The following is a 20947-nucleotide window of genomic DNA, read 5'->3' on the forward strand; positions in this document are numbered from 1 at the left end:
CCCCCTCATCAGCCATCAGTTTTCTATCTTTGAGAATTTCTTATGGTTTGTTGCCCTCCCCCCCCAACATGTTCATCTGTTTTGTTTCTTAAATTCCACGTATGAAAATCATATGATATTTGTCTTTGACTAACTTATTTGACTTAGCATAATACATTCTAGCTCCATCCACATCATAGCAAATGGCAAGGTTTCATTTTTTTTGATTGCTGAGTAATATTCCATTGTATGTGTATGTGCACCACATCTTCTTTATCCGTTGTTCAGACGATGGATGTTTGGGCTCTCTGCATAGTTCTGCTGTTGTTGATAATGCTGCTATGAACATTGAGCTGCATGTACCCCCTTTGAATTAGTATTTTTGTATCCTTTGGGTAAATACCTAGTAGTGTAATTGCTGAATCATCAAGTAGTTCTATTTGTAACCATTTGAAGAACCTCCATGCTGTTCCCCAGAGTGGCTGCACCAGTTTGCATTCTTACCAGTGGTGCAAGAGAGCTCCCCTTTCTCCACATCCTTGCCAACATCTTAAACAGGAGTCTTCTTAAATTGATAGTAATAAGGTTAGTTGGGCTTAGTTCTGTGAGTTTAAATATTTTTGGCAATTTGTAATTAGTTTCAAATTTTTTCAAAATGATTTTTTAAATGTTGTGGCTTAAAATTTAAATTGCACAGATCTTAAGTGTATATCCTGGTGAATTTCTACATGTGTATGTACCCTTGACACCACCTAGGTAAAGATATAAATATTACCAGCCCCTCAAAATTTCCCTTATGTCCTTTTCTGATTAGTAAACACCCCTCCCACCACAAGATGGCCACTATTTTGACTTGTGTGAGCATCTGTTAGTCTTATGATTAAAAGTTCTAAAACATTTTACACATGTCTTTTGACATGTGTCTCATTTCTCCCGAGTTTAGATATGGAATTCCTGGGTTCAGGACAGACTTGTGTTTAACCTTCAGGAGGTATTGCAAGTTTATGCTCTGATAGCAATTCATAGGAGAAACTAGACCTAAATTATGTGAAGCTTCTGATGAAACCTGAATGTCTTAACTTCTGTTTTCCAATGTGTTTCCTTTGGTCAAAAATAGACAAAGAAAACTCAATGTCATTTTATAGTTACCAGGAATGTAGTTTTGTTTTAGTCAAATAATTTTTTCTGTGTAAGAGATTTTTTTTTGTCTCTCTTCCCTCTCCATAGGGTCGTCTTCCTGGTGGGGCGGCAGGCAGTTGTAGGACTGCAAAATGGGTCTCCGGATTCACTTTGTGGTTGACCCGCATGGTTGGTGCTGCATGGGCTTGATTGTCTTTGTCTGGTTATACAATATTGTCTTAATTCCCAAAATTGTCCTCTTTCCTCACTATGAAGAAGGACATATTCCGGGCATATTAATAATAAGTAAGTTTCTGATCTTTATTTCTTTATATAATTAAAGAATTTTCTCATTGTGAATGTTTTTGGAGTAGAGTGCCATTATGATAACCTTTCTTTTAGTATTAGTGTACTCAAGTCATTTACTAAATTATGAAAGTTTTAAAAAAGCCTAGCTTGCATACATTTTGCAGGGTTACAAAAATGTGGTTATCTGCAGATCTGACTCTGCAAAGTATATGAAGTTCATTTTGTGTAAAATGAAACTGGCACAGTAGTGCTATTTTGTGTGTGTCTGTGTGTATTTTTAATGTTTCTATTATGTACTTATTTCAAACGTGGAAAGAGTTTTCAGAATGACGATGGTATACATTCACTGGGAAAGGAGAATTTCATGATGCAAAAATTATTAGGTTGATTATGATAACACTTTGAATTTCTAGATAATTATTTTCTGCTGTAGTTCATTTGGTGCTGGCTTGCTTAGGATTAAAAGAATAAGATCAAAATGATATAGTTTACATGAACATGGATGGCATTTACAGTCACCTTGCACATTATGTCATTTTGACCTCACAAGTGCTGTGGGAAATACCATCTCTGTTGTACAAGTGATAAAAGTGATCAGTACCATGCAGTCGATCCTGGAGTTAGCCCTCAGCCCAAGTTTCCTATTACAGGTGCAGTGCCTTCTCCTCACAGCCCCCCACCCCGCCAAATGCATATTTCTTAGTCATTTAAAAGGTAGAATTATAATGAATGGATCTGTTTTTCCTTAATGCTATTTTTCTAATTATTATTTTATTATTTTTATTATTATTATATTTCTATTATTCTTTTAAAAACTCAATTTCTAGATTGTTTATTTTCACATTATGTAAATATTTTAGGATCTATGGAAAGGAGCAATTGAATGCTACTAATTCAGTGTGATTGTGAAGATAGCCAGTTAGAAGCAATGAAGAAGTTTTGTTGTAGGATAGGTTTTAAAATGCTGCTTTGATTCTGTCACATATAGTACCTGTGGTAATTAAAAAGGAACCCATTCATTTATGCTATTATTAACAAGGAATTTATTCATAAAAATCTGATTTATAACAAGTTTATCAGTTATTATGCAAAACAACATTTAATGTTAATACATTTGAGAACGTCCTCTTTGACTTGTATTATTTGATGAATGAAATGAAGTTGATCATTTAATTATTCCATTTTATTTTTTGAAAATTATTTATCCTGACGGCATTCATGAAAATACACATCTAAATGTTAAATATGCTTCTTGATAAAATGTTTTGAAGAATAAATGACTCATTTATTTACTTAACTTTCTTATTTGTTTCAAAGTATTCTATGGCATTGCCATATTTTGTCTGGTTGCTTTAGTGAGAGCCTCAATAACCGACCCGGGAAGACTCCCTGAGAACCCTAAGATCCCACATGGAGGTACGGCACTCTTCAGCTTTTCAGTTGCACTGCGCCTGCGTTATTATCTTTGTGAATGCAGTTTATAGCCTTTTGTGTGTGTCAGTTACATACGTTGTCTACTGCTCTCAAGTCTTTTCTCAAATGTTTCCTTTCTGTACTTCTTTATAGTTGCAAATCCCAGCTGGCTCCTGTGTCCCTCCCTCCCAGACTCCTTGTGTACTTTACTTGTTCGCTTGTTTTCTCCTCCCCCATTACATCCGTGTAGTCTCTGTGAGGGTGTAGATTTTTTGTTTTGTTTTCTTCATCTATTTGGTGCTGTGCCCTTAGTGCCCATCTCTCATTTAAGATGCTGGGTAAATACTTGTTGTATGATATATAATTATCTGATGTATTTTAATTTCATAAAGGAATCTTTCTGATGGTGTCCCTCACTTTGCGCGTGATACTATAAAGAGAATATTGCTTAGAGTCAGTATTTGTAGTTTGATGATACTGTTGCCTGTATTTTCCAAGTTCTAACAATTCAGTGAAAAATTTGAGATCTTTTATTCTCATGTCCATTGAAGGTAATTTAGGATTAGCTTATTGCCCGATTACCATTCAAACCACAAAAATGAATTGAAAATGTGTTGCTTGTTTTATTGCGTGCTAGGGACGGTAACCCTCCTTTACCCTCTTCCCTCAGTTTCACTTTTTGATCATTAGCCATAAAAGCTTTGAGAGCCCTCTGTCCTTACTTTTAATGAGAGATGTATATGACTCTGTTCTACATTTGAGAGCCAGAATACTTTTTGTAGTACTTCACTGATTCCAAACTTGCTGCACATTCGAATTCGTGGGGGGAGATTTTAAAAATTTCAATGTTCCGATCACACCCCATATTATTTTAATCAGAATGTCTGGAGGTGGGAACCGGGTATCAGGTATTTTTCAGAGATCCCAGGTGATTGTGGTGTGTCAAAAACTGGGGAACCTGTTAAGTCCTTCTGAAATTAGATTAGTGGCAAGTCACTTCAAGAGCCTTCCTTAAGCTCCTGATTGTTGCTTTTTGAGGCCCGTCATTTAGGGACATACTTGGCTTTGCAAGTGTAATGATGAATGGGAATGATAGGACACTGCTGTTTACATGGCGGTGGAAGCTTCTGAGAACTGTGTCGGATATTTCGTTTCTTTAACTTACAGAAACCATGTCACCATCAGGTGTGGTGGGGGTGTGCACGTGTTTGGGTAGGAAGGGTGGCAGTCTGCAGTTTGTACAGTGTCTCTTTTCTCAGCTCACCTAAACCAAAGGCTCTCTAACATCTTGATAACTGTGTTGCCTACTTCAACTCTAAAACCCCATGTTTCTGGAAAATTAGAGAAGCGGACTCTTTCTAACTCATGACCCATTTCTTACGAAATCTTTAGTTTGCAGTGGTCACTCAGATGCCTACATGTATCAGATACTGCAAGTCAGAGAAAGGGGCTGAAAAGGAACTTGGAAATCTCCTATCCAAAGGCAGCAGCCACCACTTAGCTACAGTGAAATTGTCACATAGCCCTGTATTCTTAGATCTTAGAATTTTTAAAGAGAAAACAGAGAATCTCAGTTTTTAAGAGAAATTTTACGATTTGAAAAAAATTGCCAACTAATTAAAAGTGTATAAAACATTGGTTTTAAACGAATGCCAAACAAATTATGTGGAACCACCATGTTACCTTTAGCTTAGGGAAGCTAGTGATGGAGGACTGCACAGCCTCCGGCTGCTATTTGGATGTCTGCCTTCTATCTGATGCAGCTGACATTTGCCCTGCTTTTCTTCACTGAGTTCCGAAGACTTATCTTCTGCCCAGTAGAAAAACATACATTCGTTTATCGTATTTTAATGTTTCCAAAGTCTTTTACTGTCCCCTATCATCTGATCCTCGAGGTAATTTTATGAGGTAGATAGACCGAATAATCAGGAGTGTAGACTGTCACACAGCAGGTTGCTAAAGAGCTGCTGTGACATCCAAATACGTGTCTTCATCATCTTGCTTACCACGTGTCTAGAGAGAGAGGCATAATTTTTGCCCTTTATTCACCTTGGCTTTGATTGTAGGAAAAATTGAAGTCATCATGTGCTTTGTGGTGATTTCCAGATTATGTTTTTAACTTAGTAAAAAATATAGAATTTTAACAGTGAAAAAATAACATAACATGGCTAGAGAGTTGGGGCCATAAAAAGTGACATTTACTCATCCTTGTTTTAAGGTTAAGCAGTTTTTTTTTTTTTTTAAGGTTAAGCATTTTTATATAATTAGATTCTTTATGAAAGGGAACGTAAGCCCCAGTACTTTTATGATTTTTACCATGTTTTAACTGAGTTACTCAGAAATATTTTTACATCCCTTTGTTTTTTATAAGTAGAATAAGTTTAGTCTCAGTGTAACCCTCCAAATATATGAGGCAGTTCGAATATAAGAGAATGTTACATTGTCTCCACAAAGATTCACCAGGATTTGATTCTTACAGACTTTTGGGTGTGTAGATGAAATAGTCAAATGAAACCATTAAATGTCAATTTCTGTTACTCAAATTAATCACATGCATGTTTGAAATATACAAATATTATTTTATATTATGCTTGGGTTTTGTGAAATTATTTTATTCAGTCTCTTTTTTTAAAAAAACTTTATTGAGTATGAGTCACATGCCATTTGATTCACCCATTTGAAGTGTACAATTGAGTGGTTTTAATATATCCACAGAGTTGTGCAACTTTCACTAAACCAATTTTATGTAAGTAAGTAAGCCCTGTACCCAATAGAGGGCTTGAACACATAACCCAGACATCAGCAATTGCACGTTCCTCTGACTGAGCCAACCATGTGCCCCACCACAATCAGTTTTAGAACATTTTCATCATCAAGCTCTTCCCTTACATATTTGACTGCAGTGTTTTTGTCATTTGAGCCACTTTGAGTAGAGCTGCCCTGTTACAGAGCAAAATCCTCCAAGTTTTAAAATATGTAGCACATTTAAAGTTTCTGTGGTAATGTGCCTTGGAATTTTGCCCCGAGCTATAAGGATGCATATGCTATTAATGCTCAGGGTTATGAATTCACTTGTACTTTTGCTCCCCTCCCACTTCTTCTATTGCTTTTTGAAGGATACCTGCAAGAGACTTCCTGTCCTTTATTTTCTTCTTTGGCGACTGATTCTGTCAGGGAACCTCTGTGAAGAGCCAAATGTTGTGTTGATTTTGGTAGTTTCAAGTTATATTTTTCTCCCTAAAACATTACTTTGTGGCTTGAAATACAGTAATTGAGAGGACCTAACATGCAAGTCTTTTAAAAAGTCTTAAATAGAACGTGATTCCTCTCTCCGAGGGATAATTAAACCAAAAAACCCCCTTGCTTTGTATTTATTCATGCATTTACAGCATTAAGAGGATGGATCCCTGCTAAACTGAGGGTTGCTGGATGGGAGGTGGGTGGGGTTGCTAAGTGGGTGATGGGCGTTAAGGAGGACTCTTTTTGGGATGAGGACTGGGTGTTATATGTAAGTGATGAGTCACTAAATTCTACTCCTGAAACAAGTGCTACCCTGTGTGTTAACTAACTTGAACCTAAGTAAATAACAACAGCCAAAAAATATATATATATAATAAACACGCTCACACACACAAAAGAGGATCCATGCAAAGCAATGTGATTATGTTCACTTAGGTTCGTTAGGTTTACTCAGTCATTTTCTTTGATTTGTTTTATGTTTTGATTTTTCTTTCCTTAAAAAAGTCACTCTTCAGTTTTTCTTTCCTTAAAATTTTCCTTGCTTTTTTTAAAAAAAGTCAGTTTTTAATTTTTCTATAACTACCATAAATTAACAACTGGATTCTCTCTCCTATAGGTTTTTTTAATTAAAAATTTTTATTTTCATCACTTTCATCACTTACAAATTATATTTTGCCTTCTGATTTTTTTCCCATAGGCTTTTATTTTATATTAAATGGCTAGTGCAAAAGTCTTCAGACCTCAATATATTACTCACCAAGGTCACATTTGAACATGAATAAACGTTAAGGAAAGGGAGAAGATCAAGAAATGGTTTGTTTATAGATATATAGGATAGGTTTTAGATGCTTGTATAGTTTCTTAAATGTAGCCAACTCTTTCTTTAAACAAATTTCTGATCTAGACCGTAGATTGGCAAACTCTTCTTCTGTCAAGGGCCAGAGAGTAAATATTTTTGGCTGTATAAACCATATAGTCTCTGTCACAGTCCTTCAGCTCTGACACTGTACCCCAAAAGTAGCCATAGATAATCCATAAATGAATGGACTTAGCTGTGTACAAATAAAACTTTATGGACATGGAATTCAAATGTCATGATTTTTACATTTCACAAATTCTTATTTTCAATCACTGAGAATTGTAAAAACCATTCTTAGCTCATGACTTGCCTGTAGACTGTAGTTTGCCAACCTGTGATCTAGACTGCAGAATTATAGGCTTTCTCTGATGATACCCAAATGCTGTCTTCTTTTCTGAGGGTACGACATTAGGTATGAAAGAATTTTACTCTCTAAAGTATCAAATGCTGAAATGACCAACAATGGAAATGCCATATTTATATCAAAGGCACTGGTTTAAGACCTAAAGTTTTTATGTTGTCTTTTAATGAAAATTGGCTCATCAGGGAAGGTCTTCTCCCTGACTATAATCTTTGCAATATGTGAATTCAGGGTTTTAACATTAGGATGTTTGGGAGCATCAATGGCTAAGTGGGAAAAGAGAGATCTGCTTGAGATATTATATTATGCTACATGTGAAATGAGTTGTCATTTCTCTTACAGTTAAATAATAATTTTATCCAAATTAAACTTTAGTGTTGCTCTCTTACATAAGTTTTCATTAAAATAAGAAATGTAAGAAGTGAAAAGATCTTATTTTAAAATGAAATTTTTGAGGCAAAAGATACTCTCTCAACTCTAATATCATGGGAACAATTAATTTGATACTATTGTTTTCTTCTGCAGCAGAATTTTTTGTAATATGTCACTATATAAAATTCTAGTATATTGATTTTATTCTTGTCATTAAACTGAAATAATGAAATTAAAATAGGGTATCTTTTTAGAAAATTGAATACTACCTAGTATTCTTTTGCTCATATTTGAAATCCTTAATTTTTAAAAATTTAAACTTTTATGTTTAGTAGGTATTTAGTCATATGTGTGCTAGAGTCATACTTTACATATACTGATAATTCACTCTGAATATTGGGAGTTAGGTTAAACGCCCATGCTTTTAACAAGGTTAGAGTGTACTTTAAACATAAGTGATAGAATGTTTAAGATTCTGTAAAAGGAGAATTCCATTTTAACAAATTTTAGATAGATACATTCTGTATAATAAAGCATTTATCTTGGTAGATGACTTTCATATAGTTCTTACAGATCTGATTAGAAAAATATACTGAAAACAAATGACTTTTCTCTTTATTTCTGTAAACATAATGTTTTTAGCACAAAACTTGAATGTGTCCTCTTTAATTACAAGGTAAAAGAAATTGCTACTTGATTGTAGGAAAGAGTTTTGTAAAGAACTCCCTTATTTCCATTAAATAATAATTTTCTTGTAATCTTCTTTACTTCTGAAATCATTCTAATACCTCCAACCCTCTCCTATAAATACTCCCAAATGAATGTATTGATATTTAAAATATTTATTGATATTAATTAATTTATGGATGTTAATAAGAATAATGGTTGGGAGGTGGGAATGCTGTCTCTGATTTTCTGATGAGTTTATAGGATTGAGTTTGATTCCTTAGTCTATGAAACCAGGAGTCAGCATTATTTCTCTTTTAGTTAATAAAATTTCTAGATGTAAATTTGTTTACATAAAATTCTGTTTAAACGTAATAATATGCCGGGGCGCCTGGGTGGCTCGGTCGGTTAAGCATCTGACTTCAGCTCAGGTCATCATCTCGTGGTTCGTGGGTTTGAACCCTGCATCGGGCTCTGTGCTGGCAGCTCAGAACCTGGATCCTGCTTGGGATTCTGTGTCTTCCTCTCTCTGCCCCTCCCTGCTTGCTCTCCGACTCTCTCTCTCAAAAATAAACATTAAAATAAATAAATAATAAATATAATAACTTGGTTATACTTAAGGGTTTTGTCATTAAATTTTACTTATAGCAATATGTTCAAAACCCAAATGCATTATTTTCTGTCGTTTAGTTTGACTGTTAATAGTGACCTACTCTTATAGTGTTTAAAATTAGAGATGTACGGAATAAGACTTTCATAGAGTAGAACAGCAAACTCTCTTATGGTGAAGATGTAGAAGAAGAAAAATTTCTTGGACATACATACATATATGGGGGACTTCCTATAAAATCTTCTAAAATGTTATTGCTAAATTTCAGCATTACTCTTTTGCCTTTGTTAAATGGATTTTAATTTTCTTCTCTAGAACGGGAGTTCTGGGAATTATGTAACAAATGTAATTTGATGCGACCAAAGCGTTCCCATCACTGTAGCCGCTGTGGCCACTGTGTCAGGAGAATGGATCATCACTGTCCTTGGTAAGACATATATGATTTACTTTTAGAAAAAAAACAACATAGTGAAAAATAAATCTTAGGACATAGCAGATTTAAACAACAGTTACATTAAAGTTAAGCAGTTTTCAAATATCCCTTAATAGAGATATCTTTATCCTGTCAGATTCTATCAACTCCCAAAGTCATTTTTGCACAGAGATCCTGTCTTTTCTAACATAGAGATATTTGAATAGAAACAGAATCAGACGTACCCAAGCATCAATAGAACTGAGAAGGTCGTGTTAAATGAGGCAGAGTATGTAAAGCAGGTAGTGTAGAATCTGACATAGAAAGTACTTAAATAGTAGCTGTTACAGTTTCTAACTGTAATAAACAATATATATCCCATTGTTTGTATTTCCCTTCCACTTGTTTAATTAACGAATAACATAGTTCAGACACCCTGACACCTCATGTCTTCCCCTTTAAGTCTTTTCCAACAGTATCTCTTGGACGTAAGTATTAACATTACATGCGTGCTGGGTATGTGAAGTGGTAGTTCTCTGCTGCAGCTGAACTGCTGACATTTTTGGTCAATAGGGGGCTCTCTTGTAATATTTTAAAAAACGGTTCAGTTGAGAACTGGTGTTTTGAAAACAAATGCTGTGAGAATTCTGCATTGTATCTCATTTCAAAGCTGTCACAAAAATCTGTGAGCAAGATATTGTATTTAATTCTGTTTTCCTAGCATGGGATCTCTGTATAAATATTTAAACTAGTATAGCGTAGCACTTTGTAAATATATCTAAATACATATATATTTGTGTTTGTACACACATACATGTGCATATACAAAGTTAACTGCACAATGGGCTTTTTACATTTATAAAACTGCATTTTCTACAGTTGACTTCAGGGTGGAGTTTAGCTTTGTCTGCTAATGCTGATCAATTTAGAGTTTCCCATATTTTTGATAATTTACTTTGATAGCATAATTTAAGGTTCATTACCAAGCTTTTAGTGAAAATTTGATTTTTTTCTCTAAATCGATTATTTAAATAGAAAGTAATTTCCTGAGATTAAGGGAAAAACATTTTTACAAAAAACATTTTAGATAAAAGCTCTTGGTTATGATCTAAAACAGCTTAAGATTATCTAATTCCATTAACGGAATAATATGTGTTAATATATATTTGTTGTTTAAAAATATGCTTTGAATTTAAACAGATTAATTCTCAAGTGATTTTCTAAACCTCAGAGATCTGTTTGCAACTATAATAGTAATAGATTAAAAGGAAAAGGCTAGTAAAACATGTATTGTTGGGTAAGTGGTAACTACACCGAAAAACTCAATTGTATACCCTTTTTCAGACTACTGTTTCTGATTAATTAAATATATTATACATGTTCACATTACAGTTGGCTATTGATCCTTCCTATGAAAAGAATGCATTATGCATTCTTTTAAGCTTTAAAATAATCAACCAGGAGATGGTTTGGTCCTGTAGAGATTAGCCATATTCCCTGTGTATTTTTAAGGAATAAAGACTAACTTGGTGACCAAAAAAAACGTGCTGTTAACCTAAAGTCTGAGAATGGGGTGAGCTCTCTGTTTGTCGCCTTCTTCCGTGGTTTGTGTCAGCTTCTCAGAGTACTGGTGGGAAGAAGAGTGGAAGTAGAAGGAGTTGGCGGTAGGAAAGGAGGGTAGACCAGCAGCTTGAAATAGACTGAGGGACGCTCCTGATAGAATTCCTTAGTAGAGCATTGCTGAGCTGGTCGGAGGGCAGGGGAAGTAGACAGTGTAAATTGGAAGCAAAGAGAATTTTTTGATATTTTCAGAAACTGCATTGTCTAAACTGCCGAAGAGCTTTAGCTTTGGAGGTCAATTCGCAGGTCACCTTGAGATTTTCTCTGTTTCTGGCTCCGATTACTCTTTCTGAATAGTTGGTTCCTGGAAGAACTCTTCCATATAGACTGAGCACCGTAGTGTTTCTTAAAGCTGTCCGGTCAAGAAGAATGCCATCATCATGGCATTTGTGTCTTACGTTTGGGCCGGACGAGGAGAGTGGGGCCAGCAGGAGTCACGGAAGCAACAGCTGTTGAAGGGTGTGTTGAGTGCCCACACGAACACACTTCTCGCTTGCGGAAGAAAGCCCTGCTTGCGAGCAGCAAAACCCAGGCGTTTTCGTGTTTACAAAGCATGAGATCTTAAGTTTAGGAAATGCCCCTGCAGGTTTTCCGTTTAGTTCTATATCTGATTTTAAAAAATAGGCTCAGTGATACACCTTTAAAACAACAATTTGTTAGGAACCGAACCTATTGTATCTTTTGTTCCCCAAACAGTGGCAGTATCATGCTACAGTGAAATGAAAACATTTGTAAAGGTGAATGATAGTTTTGGACTAGGGTTTTCTGCTGGTTTTGTAAAATATTTGGAAAATTGGGGTACAATAAATAAATTTTGGAACAGTGCAACCTTGAGAATTGAACATTTTAGGATTAGAATACTGTTTTTCCTAGTTATGGTTCGCTATTGTCATAGTGGAAGTGTGGCTCTAAGAATTCATAACTACTTTTGGATATATGCTTATTTTCAGCAACTAAGGATGGATTTTAAAAGTAAGAAAAATTGTGAATGCTTAGCAGTAATGTCAAAGCGGTGGGTTTAAGTTCTTTTACTTCAGATCATTCAAATTGCTCTCCACAGCTGGAACGTAAGAGCACTGTAGAGAAGGTTCTTGTTTTCTTGGCTGCTGTCTCTTCCTCTGGCAAGTGTCTTAACTCCTTTGTTCCTGTTCCCGTATCAGTGGAACCAGGAGACTGCCATCTGCTCTTCCTGTCACACTGGGTGGTTGTGAGTTGAAGGCAGATCATCTCCGTGGACTTCCTTTTTTGTGAAATAGAAAGTACTTTATGAACGGGAGGAGGCATATTTATAGTGTAACTTTTCCTACGCAGGGTTTACTTTTAGGTTTAAGTGATAGTGTATCTGTATCTCTGTGAAGTTAAGCATACTGTGAGGTTGTTTGTGTTTATTTTTAGTTTTGCCAGCCCTGACAGTAACATTTTATATTAAAGTTTAAAATATTGTTTCCGTTTTCATTTTTTCCCCCCAGGATTAACAATTGTGTTGGTGAAGATAATCATTGGCTTTTTCTGCAGTTGTGTTTCTACACAGAACTTCTTACTTCCTACGCACTGATGTTTTCTTTCTGCCACTATTATTACTTTCTTCCGCTGAAAAAGCGTAACTTGGTAAGAAATGTTCATATCCACTGATGTCAGAACAGCTGTAGCATACAGTTATTAACGTGTGCTTCCTTTAAGTGCAGAGGATTGGAAACAAAAAGCAACAAAATATTCTCCAAGCTTGGTGAATTTGAAAATGTATTGGGGTTGAGAAAGTAGACCCTAATCTGACATTCCCTTTTAACCAAATCCATTTATGGTCATTTATTAGTGTTGAGTGACTTTCTTTAAAAAGCAACATATGAGGTCTTTCAATATATATATTATGGTTTAAAAATACCTACAATAATGAGAGAGAAAGTGAAGAATGTTAACGTCTCATTTCTTTTCAGGAATAAAAATAGACTTTAACTTTTTAAAGTTTCTCAAGGGAATGTTAAGTTTTTGAGAAAAAGGACTTTTTCCCCTTGACATCTAACAATTATGATAGGAAGAATTTCCTTTTAAGGAAAAGGTTGTTATCATATTGGAAACATTGGAAAGAGTGCTTTTCCCTGTTGTATACAGGAATAACAATAGATCTAAGTAAGATTTGCCCCAAATAGTGCTGTTAGGGGTGGTTAGCAGCAACAGGTGTTAAGTACTTGACAAAGTACCCACACTATCACCTTGCTGTGGGGATGTTGTTTGAATTCTCTCTTTAATCCACACAACAAGCACATGAGGTGGGTGCAATTTTCCCCGTTTTTGTAGATAAGCAAACAGATGAATACAGATTAATTAAGTAGTTACTGAAGGCACCAAGCTAGTGAGTGAGTATTCAGCTGGTTTCAGTTGTAGAGCTGGGATTTGAATCTGATCTTGTGTTTTTGAATCTTATCCTCTGTGTTTTATGTGTGCAGTTGGTGTTTAAGCCTGATCTTGTGCATACTTTAGACTTGGATTGTGTTTTTGAAATACTGTGTGTGTGTGTGTGTGTGTATGAGAGAGAGAGAAAGAGAGACAGACAGACAGACAAGAGACCAAGAAAGAGGCAGACAGAATAGAACGAAAGCATGCACAAGAGTGTGGGTGCACATGCACATGTGAAGAAGGAAAGGAGGGTAGAAGAAAGAGGAGAAAGATTAGAGTCCTTGCTGGAGAAGCAGAATTTTTCTTTCCTATTTATATCATTTTATACTGCTTAAATCTTTTATATTAATAACAATTTCAGTGGTAGTACATATAATTAAGTTTTGGAGTAAGGTAGGGGGGAGGTCTTTCTAAAGAATAAGGTCTTTAAGTTATGTGTATTGAGATCATTTTTGTATACATGATGATTTTTTGTAATTAAAAGGAAATTTACTATTGTTTCTTGGCTGTGTATATTAGTGGGGCCTTGTGATTATGTGTATTTCCTATAGATTGAGCAATTAAAATTAGATACTAATTGAAAAAAGTTCAAAAGGGAGAACTTTATGGGTGTTTGGCATTTTCACACTGAGAATTTAGTGCATGCTAGTACTGTGGTTTTAGAAATGTTTCCTCTTATTTATAGATTGATTTCAGATACAATTGGCATTATAGTTAGAATATGTAAAACGTTGAATGTATTCCTCTAAGAGTGACCTGTTTCATATATTGAGCCTCATAAGAAAAGCATTAAAATAAAATTTTCCAGTGAGGGGCACCTGGGTGGCTCAGTTGGTTACACATTTGACTTCAACTTGGGTCATGATTCGGTAGTTCTTGAGTTTGAGCTCTGCCTCAGGCTCTGTGCTGACAGCTCAGAACCTGGAGCCTGCTTCGGATTCTGTGTCTCCCTCTCTCTCTGCCCTCTTCCATTTACACTCTCTCTTTCCCTCTCAAAATAAATAAACATTAAAAACATTTTTTTAAATTTCCCAGTGAGATTAAGGACATACTTTTTAAAGAGAGAGAGATAACGTTTAGTGGTGTTAATGCAAACCTCATGGGGGTTTTGCATTGTAGGAAAGTAGAGGGATTGGCAAACTGGACCGTGAGTTAAATTTGACCCTCCATCTGTTTTTATTAATAAAGTTTTACTGAAATACAGCTGTTCTCATTGGTTTCCATATTGTCTACAATTGCTTTCTGGCTACAACAACAGAGTTGAGTAGTTGTGACAGAGACTTATGGCCTGAAAAGCCTAAAATATTAACTAACTCTTTGGTGCTTTGTATTGAGTTTGCCCACCCCTAGTAGTCGAATGATCTTGGCTTTGTAACACCTTTTCTTATTATATGTATAACCTTTGACAACATGTTTAGCCTTTCTGAATTGCAGTGTTCTCTTCTGGAAAATGTGAATAATAATGAGATTAAATGAGATAATACATGTGAAAGTATCTGACATATAATAAGACATTCAGTTTATGTTATATTTGATTTTATAAAAGCTCTCAAAAGGAGGGAACACTTTTTCTTTGGTCTATTTTTTATGAAAATTTTACAGACTGTTTAACAGTATTACTGGGAGACTGATGATAGACTAAAGAAATTTCGATAATCAAGAATATAAGGATTCTTGGATTTAGACATTTGAAATTACAAACCGATCTTCCTCTCCAAATGAAAGGTTGAAACTTTGGAAAATTTCTGCCAATTATAGGAAGAATCACTTTTTTAAAATTGGAAAACTGATTATAGATGATCATATTTGAATCCTGAGATAGTTATATATGAATATTATGTTATATGATCTTATTATATATATAAATTCATACTGAAATTTGACAAAGGACCAGCAGAATAGTAAATGTTTGTTAGATTAAAAATGCTGGAAGAAAATACAAAAAAGTGAGGAGAAGCTGAGTTCTGTGTAAATGTAAGATAGAGGTGTGATTTGATTCTTTCATGTGGCCTTCTAGTCTTCCCAGGGCCGTTTGCTGAAGAGGCAGTCCTTTCCCCATTGACTGTTCTTAATTGCTGTGTCAAAAATTAATTGACCGTATATGCATGGGTTTCTTTCTAGGCTCTTTATTCTGTTCCATTGATTTGTGTGTCTGTTTTTACACCAGTATCATACTGTTTTGATGACTAAAGCTTTTTGATATAGTTTAAAATCAAAAAGTAATGCCTCTAGCCTCAGTCTTCTTTCTCAGGATTGGTTATTCAGAGTTTTTTGTTATTCCATACAAATTTTAAGGATTGTTCTGTTTCTGTGAAAAAAAATGCCATTGGAATTTTGGTCAGGATTGCATTGAAATCTGTAGATTGCTTGGGTAGTAGACATTTTAAGAATATTTAATTATTCCAGTCCATGAGCACAGAGTAGCTTTCTATTTCAATTTTTTTCATCAGTGTCTTGGTTTTTACTGTACAGATATTTTTTTAATGTTTTTTGTTTTTGAGAGAGAGGGAGACAGCATGAACTGGAGAGGGACAGAAAGAGAGGGAGACACAGAATCCGAAGATAGGCTCCAGGCTCTGAGCTAGCTATCAGCACAGAGCCCGACAGAGGCTCGAACCCATGAACCATGAAATCGTGACCTGAGCTGAAGCTGGACGCTTAATCAACTGAGCCACCGAGGCACCCCTACTGTACAGATCTTTTAGTTCATTAGTTATATTTATTTCAAAGTATTTTTAGATGCAATTATAAATGGGATTATTTTCTTCAATCTCTTTCTGAAAGTGATTAGCTTATAGAAACATAACTGATATTTGTATATTGATCTTATATCTTGTGACTTTACTGAATTCATTAGTAGTTCACACAGCTTTTGGTGGAGTGTTTAGGTTTTTCTATATATATCATGTCAGGTACAAAGAAAGTTATACTTCTTTTCTAATTTGCATGCCTTCTCCCCCGCCCCCCCCATCACTCTAACGTAAAGTATTAGGTTGAATAAAAGTGGTGAAGGTAGACATCCTTGTCTTGTTTTTGATCTTAGACTAATGCTTTCAGCTTTTCATTATTGAGTATGAAGTTCCTCTGGGCTGGTCATATTTAGGCTTTATTATGTTGAGATATGTTCCTAATTTTAAGGCTTTTTATCATGATTGGATGTTGAATTTTGTCGATGCTTTTTCCGCATTATTGAGATGAGCATGATTTTTCTTTTCATTATATTAACATGGTATCATGCTGTTTTGCAGATGTTGAACCATTCTTGTATTCCTGGAATAAATTCCATTTGGTCATGCCATATGACCTTTTTAATGTACTGATGAATTCAGTTTGCTTCTATTTTGTGGAGGATCTTTGCATCTGTGTTTATCAGGGATTTTGTTGTGTGATTTATTTCTTCTTCTAACGTATCAGGTTAATGCAAATCTTGTAGAGGTTTGAACGTCTTCCCTCTTCAATTTTTGTAGTAGTTTGAGAAGGATTGATATTAATTCTTCTTTGAGTGTTTGGTAGGATTCACCAGTGAAGCTGTCTGGTCTTGGACTTTTCTTTGTTAAGTGATTTTTGATTACTGATTTGGTTTCCTTCCTAGTAATTGATCTGTGAAGATTTTCTGTTTCCTCCTGAGTCGGTTCTGTTAAGTTGTATGTTTCTAGGAGGTTATCTGTTCTAGGTTGTCCCATTTGTTGCTGTCTCATTTTTATAGTAGTCTCTCAGATCGTTGTGTCTGTGTGGTGTCCGTCATAATGTCTCCTCTTTCATTTCTGATTTGATTTGAGTCCTCTTTTTTTTAAGTGTGTCTAGCCAAAGATTAGTCCATTGTCTTTATCTTTTCAAAGCATCCACTTTTAGTTTTCTTAGTCTTTTCTATTGTCTTTTTAGTCCCTATTTTATTGATTTCTACTCTAGCTTCATTATTTCTTTCCTTTTAACTTTTGGCTTAGTTTCTTCTTTTTCTAGTTCCTTGAGGTATTAAGTTGGGTGGTTTGAGATCTTTCTTTTTTCCTAATGTAGGAATTTGTTGCTATAACTTCTTTCAGAACTGCTTTTGCTGCATCTCCTAAGTTGTAGGATGTTCAAGTTCCATTTTCATTTTCCTCAAGATGTTTTTTTGATTTCTGTTTTGATTTCTTCTCTGACTCATTGGGTGTTCAGTAGTACGTTGTTTAATCTCCACATATTTGTGAATTTTCCAGTTTTTTTCTTGTAATTGATTTCTAGTTTCATACCATTGTGGTTGGAGAAGATGCTTGATATGATCTCAGTCATCTTAACTTTATTAAGACTTGTTTTGTGGCCTAACATATGATCTGCTCTGGAGAATGTTCTGTGTATTTTTGAGGAGAGTGTATGTTCTGCTGCTGTGGGCTGGATGGTCTATAAATGTCTGTCTGGTCTAGTGTGTAGTTTCAGTCCAGTATTTTCTTAATTTCCTGTCTGGCTGATCTATCCATTGTTGAAAATGTAGTATTGAAGTCCTTATCATTATTGCATTGCTGTCTATTTCTCCCTTCAGATCTGTTAATATTTGCTAAATGTATTTAGATGTTCCTATGTTGTGTATGTAAATATTTACAAATATTCTCTTTTTGAATTAATCCCTTTATCATTATATTGACCTTCCTGGTCTCTTACTAGTCTTTTTTTTTTTTTTTAATGTTTTATTTATTTTTGATACAGAGAGAGACAGAGCATGAGAGGGGGAGGGGCAGAGAGAGAAGGAGACACAGAACCGGAAGCAGTCTCCAGGCTTTGAGCTGTCAGCACAGAGCCTGACATGGGGCTCGAACCCACGAACGTGAGATCTGACCTGAGCCGAAGCCGGAGGCTTAACCGACTGAGCCACCTAGGCACCCCTCTCTTACTAGTCTTTAGTTTAAAGTTTCTTTTGTCAGATATAAAAGTATAGCTACTTTTGCTTACTTTTGGTTTCCATTTACATCGAATATTTTTTTCCATCTCTTTACTTTCACTCTGTGGGTCCTTATAGACACCATATTGTTGAGGTTTTAAAATTTTTATTTATTTTTTTAATGTTTATTCTTGAGGAAGAGAGAGACAGAGTGTGAGTGGGGGAAGGTCAGAGGGACAGCGGGACACAGAACCTGAAGCAGGCTCCAGGCTCCGAGCACAGAGCCTGACATGGGGCTTGAACTCACAAGCCCTGAGATCATGACCTGAGCTGAAGTCGGACGTTTAACCTACTTAACCGACTGAGCCACCCAGGCACACCGAGATGTTTTTTAAAATCTATTCAGCCATTCTTTGTCTTTTGCTTAGAGTATTTAGTCCATTTACATTTAAAATAATTATTAATAGGTATGGACTTACTATTGCCCTTTTGTTCATTGTTTTCTGGCTATTTTATAATTCCTTTGTTCCATTTTTTCTTGCTGTCTTTGTGGTTTGATGATTTTCTATAGTTGTGTGGTATACTGTTGTGTAGGAATTGCTCAGCTGGTCTCTGGATTTCTTTCAAGGAGAATTGTTCCATATGTAGCAGGAGATCCAGTGTGTCTGTGAAAAGAATTGAGTTCAGAAGCCTCATATGTCACCACCAGGGACTGGAATTCCCTTTTTTTCCCTTTTGTCTTTGTTTTTAGCAGTTATTCAGTGATGTGCTTCAATGTCTTTTTTGCATTTTTCCTCTTTGAGAGTTTATATAATTTCTTGGAACTCTGGCTTGATGACCTTCTTAAGTTACAGACATTTCTTGGCTTCTATCACTTCAAATATTGCTTCTGCCAAGCTTTTTCTTTTGCATTTCTGATTTTCTCATTTTGTGTACATGATATCTCACTGAACTGAATACCTTTCACATTCTTTTCTGTATTTTAGTTTTTTCTCTGTGTTTCAGACGGGCTGTTTTTTACTGACCTTTATTCTGGTTTACTGATTAGCAATCTTTCTCTATCAAATATGTCAAACCCTTCCACTGAATTACTAATTTACTTAGATTTTTTTCACTTTCAAAATTTTCATTGATCCCTTTTACATAGATCACTTCCTTGGTGAAATTCTCCCATTTATCATCTATACTTGTGCACATTTTTTAAATTATAGTTTATTGTCACGTTTGTTTTCATATAACGCCCAGTGCTCATCCCAACAAGTGCCCTCCTCCATGCCCATCACCCATATTCCCCTCTCTCTCACCTTCATCAACCCTCAGTTTGTTCTCAGTATTTGAGTCTCTTAATGGTTTGCCTCCCTCCCTCTCCATAACTTTTTTTTATACTTGCACACATTTTAATTAAAGTTATTTTAATGCTTATGTCTGACAATTTCAATATTGAGATCTACTTGTGGGTTTGTTTCTGTTGACTCTTTTTTTTCCTGTCTCTCTTAGTTTCCAATTATTTGATCCTTTTTTCTGACATATCTGATAAATTTTGTTGGATACCAGCCATTTTATATGACAAACTGTAGAAGATCTGTTTTTTGTTCTTTTTGGTTTTTTTCCCCCCGAGATACTATTTACTCGTTTGGACAGGCAGTAAGAGAGGGCTCATCTTGATCCAACCAAGGGTTTGTATGACAAATATTTTTAAGACTAAATAACAGAACATTGGTCTTAATACAGGCATTCTTTTGAAGATGGTATTTGTTGCATTTATTGAGGTTTTGTAAGGATTTATACTTACTGGATTTTGTCTTTGAGAAGGACTACTTTCAGTTTGCTTTCATTCTTCTGATGTTACCCTTCATGAGTTTTTGTTGAAAAACTTAGGTATTTACCATGGATCGTACGTTTTCCTTGTTCTTTCCCCAAATCTTTTCCCTCGCAGGTGTCATTGGCAGTAGGATTTTGTTTAAAAATTTCTTCCCTAGTGAATCTAATCAGTGTTGTCTGCACAACTCCAGGAGACAACTCTCAACGACGTAGTCTATGCAAAAGGTGTCCTGTGGAGTTGTACAGAACAGTGCTGCTCGCCCTCTCGCTAGCACTGTTGTGCTGGGGGAATGAGACTTGGGGTGAGCTTTCAGCACGGGTGGAGATTAACCAGATGAGGAGATGAAGGAAGTCCTTGATGGAGAAGAGAACAGCTAAGGGCAATAATTGTAGCAATTGGTTTTAAGGTCTAATCTGCTCTAAAATACTAATAATACTGTATAGCAAATATTTCCAAGGCTAAGTAATAGAACCCTTCTTCTTGCTGCAACAGTTCTTTTAATGATGACATTCACTGTATTTTTGTTTTTATAAAGGTAGAACAAAAACTACCAGTAATTTCAGTACAAAAGTCATCATTATCACCATTGACATGAAAAAAAAAAAGTTCTGTAGTGGAATATTCTTCAGTCTTGACCCATCCATTTTTTTTCTAAGTTTTGCCTGTGTCTTTCTGATTTCTCTCGAAAGCAAATGAACAAAACTATATCCAGCACTTCACTTCGTGTGTAAAGCTGGCCAGATAGTGTCAGAAACCTGCCTGTGACCCTTTCAGGTATTTGAGATGTGGTAAATCCCCGAATGTCCCTGATTATTGTTGGGGCTTGTATTAATGACTACTGTGCATCTTTCTTGTGGAAATATTAGCACAATTAGGGCCTGCCACAGATGTGGACCCTATCTTCTGTCAGCCAAAGGGA

At 35.4% G+C, this 20947-nt stretch overlaps 1 protein-coding gene across 4 annotated transcripts in view; it reads left to right on the top strand.

Annotated features, from left to right (window-relative positions):
• Window positions 1-20947, top strand: part of ZDHHC21 (zinc finger DHHC-type containing 21) — a 69445-nt gene that overhangs the window by 7387 nt on the left and 41111 nt on the right. For all 4 annotated transcript variants that reach the window (XR_003901906.1, XM_029920389.1, XM_029920390.1 and 1 more), the window contains exons 2-5: window positions 1207-1404; window positions 2725-2823; window positions 9244-9355; window positions 12430-12568. Coding sequence is in view for 3 of the 4 variants with exons in the window: in XM_029920389.1 (XP_029776249.1) it covers window positions 1251-1404; window positions 2725-2823; window positions 9244-9355; window positions 12430-12568 (504 nt within the window). In the remaining variant the exon portion in view is untranslated. The remainder of the gene's footprint in view (window positions 1-1206; window positions 1405-2724; window positions 2824-9243; window positions 9356-12429; window positions 12569-20947) is intronic.

This window comes from Suricata suricatta, chromosome 13, assembly GCF_006229205.1.
Source record: "Suricata suricatta isolate VVHF042 chromosome 13, meerkat_22Aug2017_6uvM2_HiC, whole genome shotgun sequence".
Taxonomy (NCBI): domain Eukaryota; kingdom Metazoa; phylum Chordata; class Mammalia; order Carnivora; family Herpestidae; genus Suricata; species Suricata suricatta.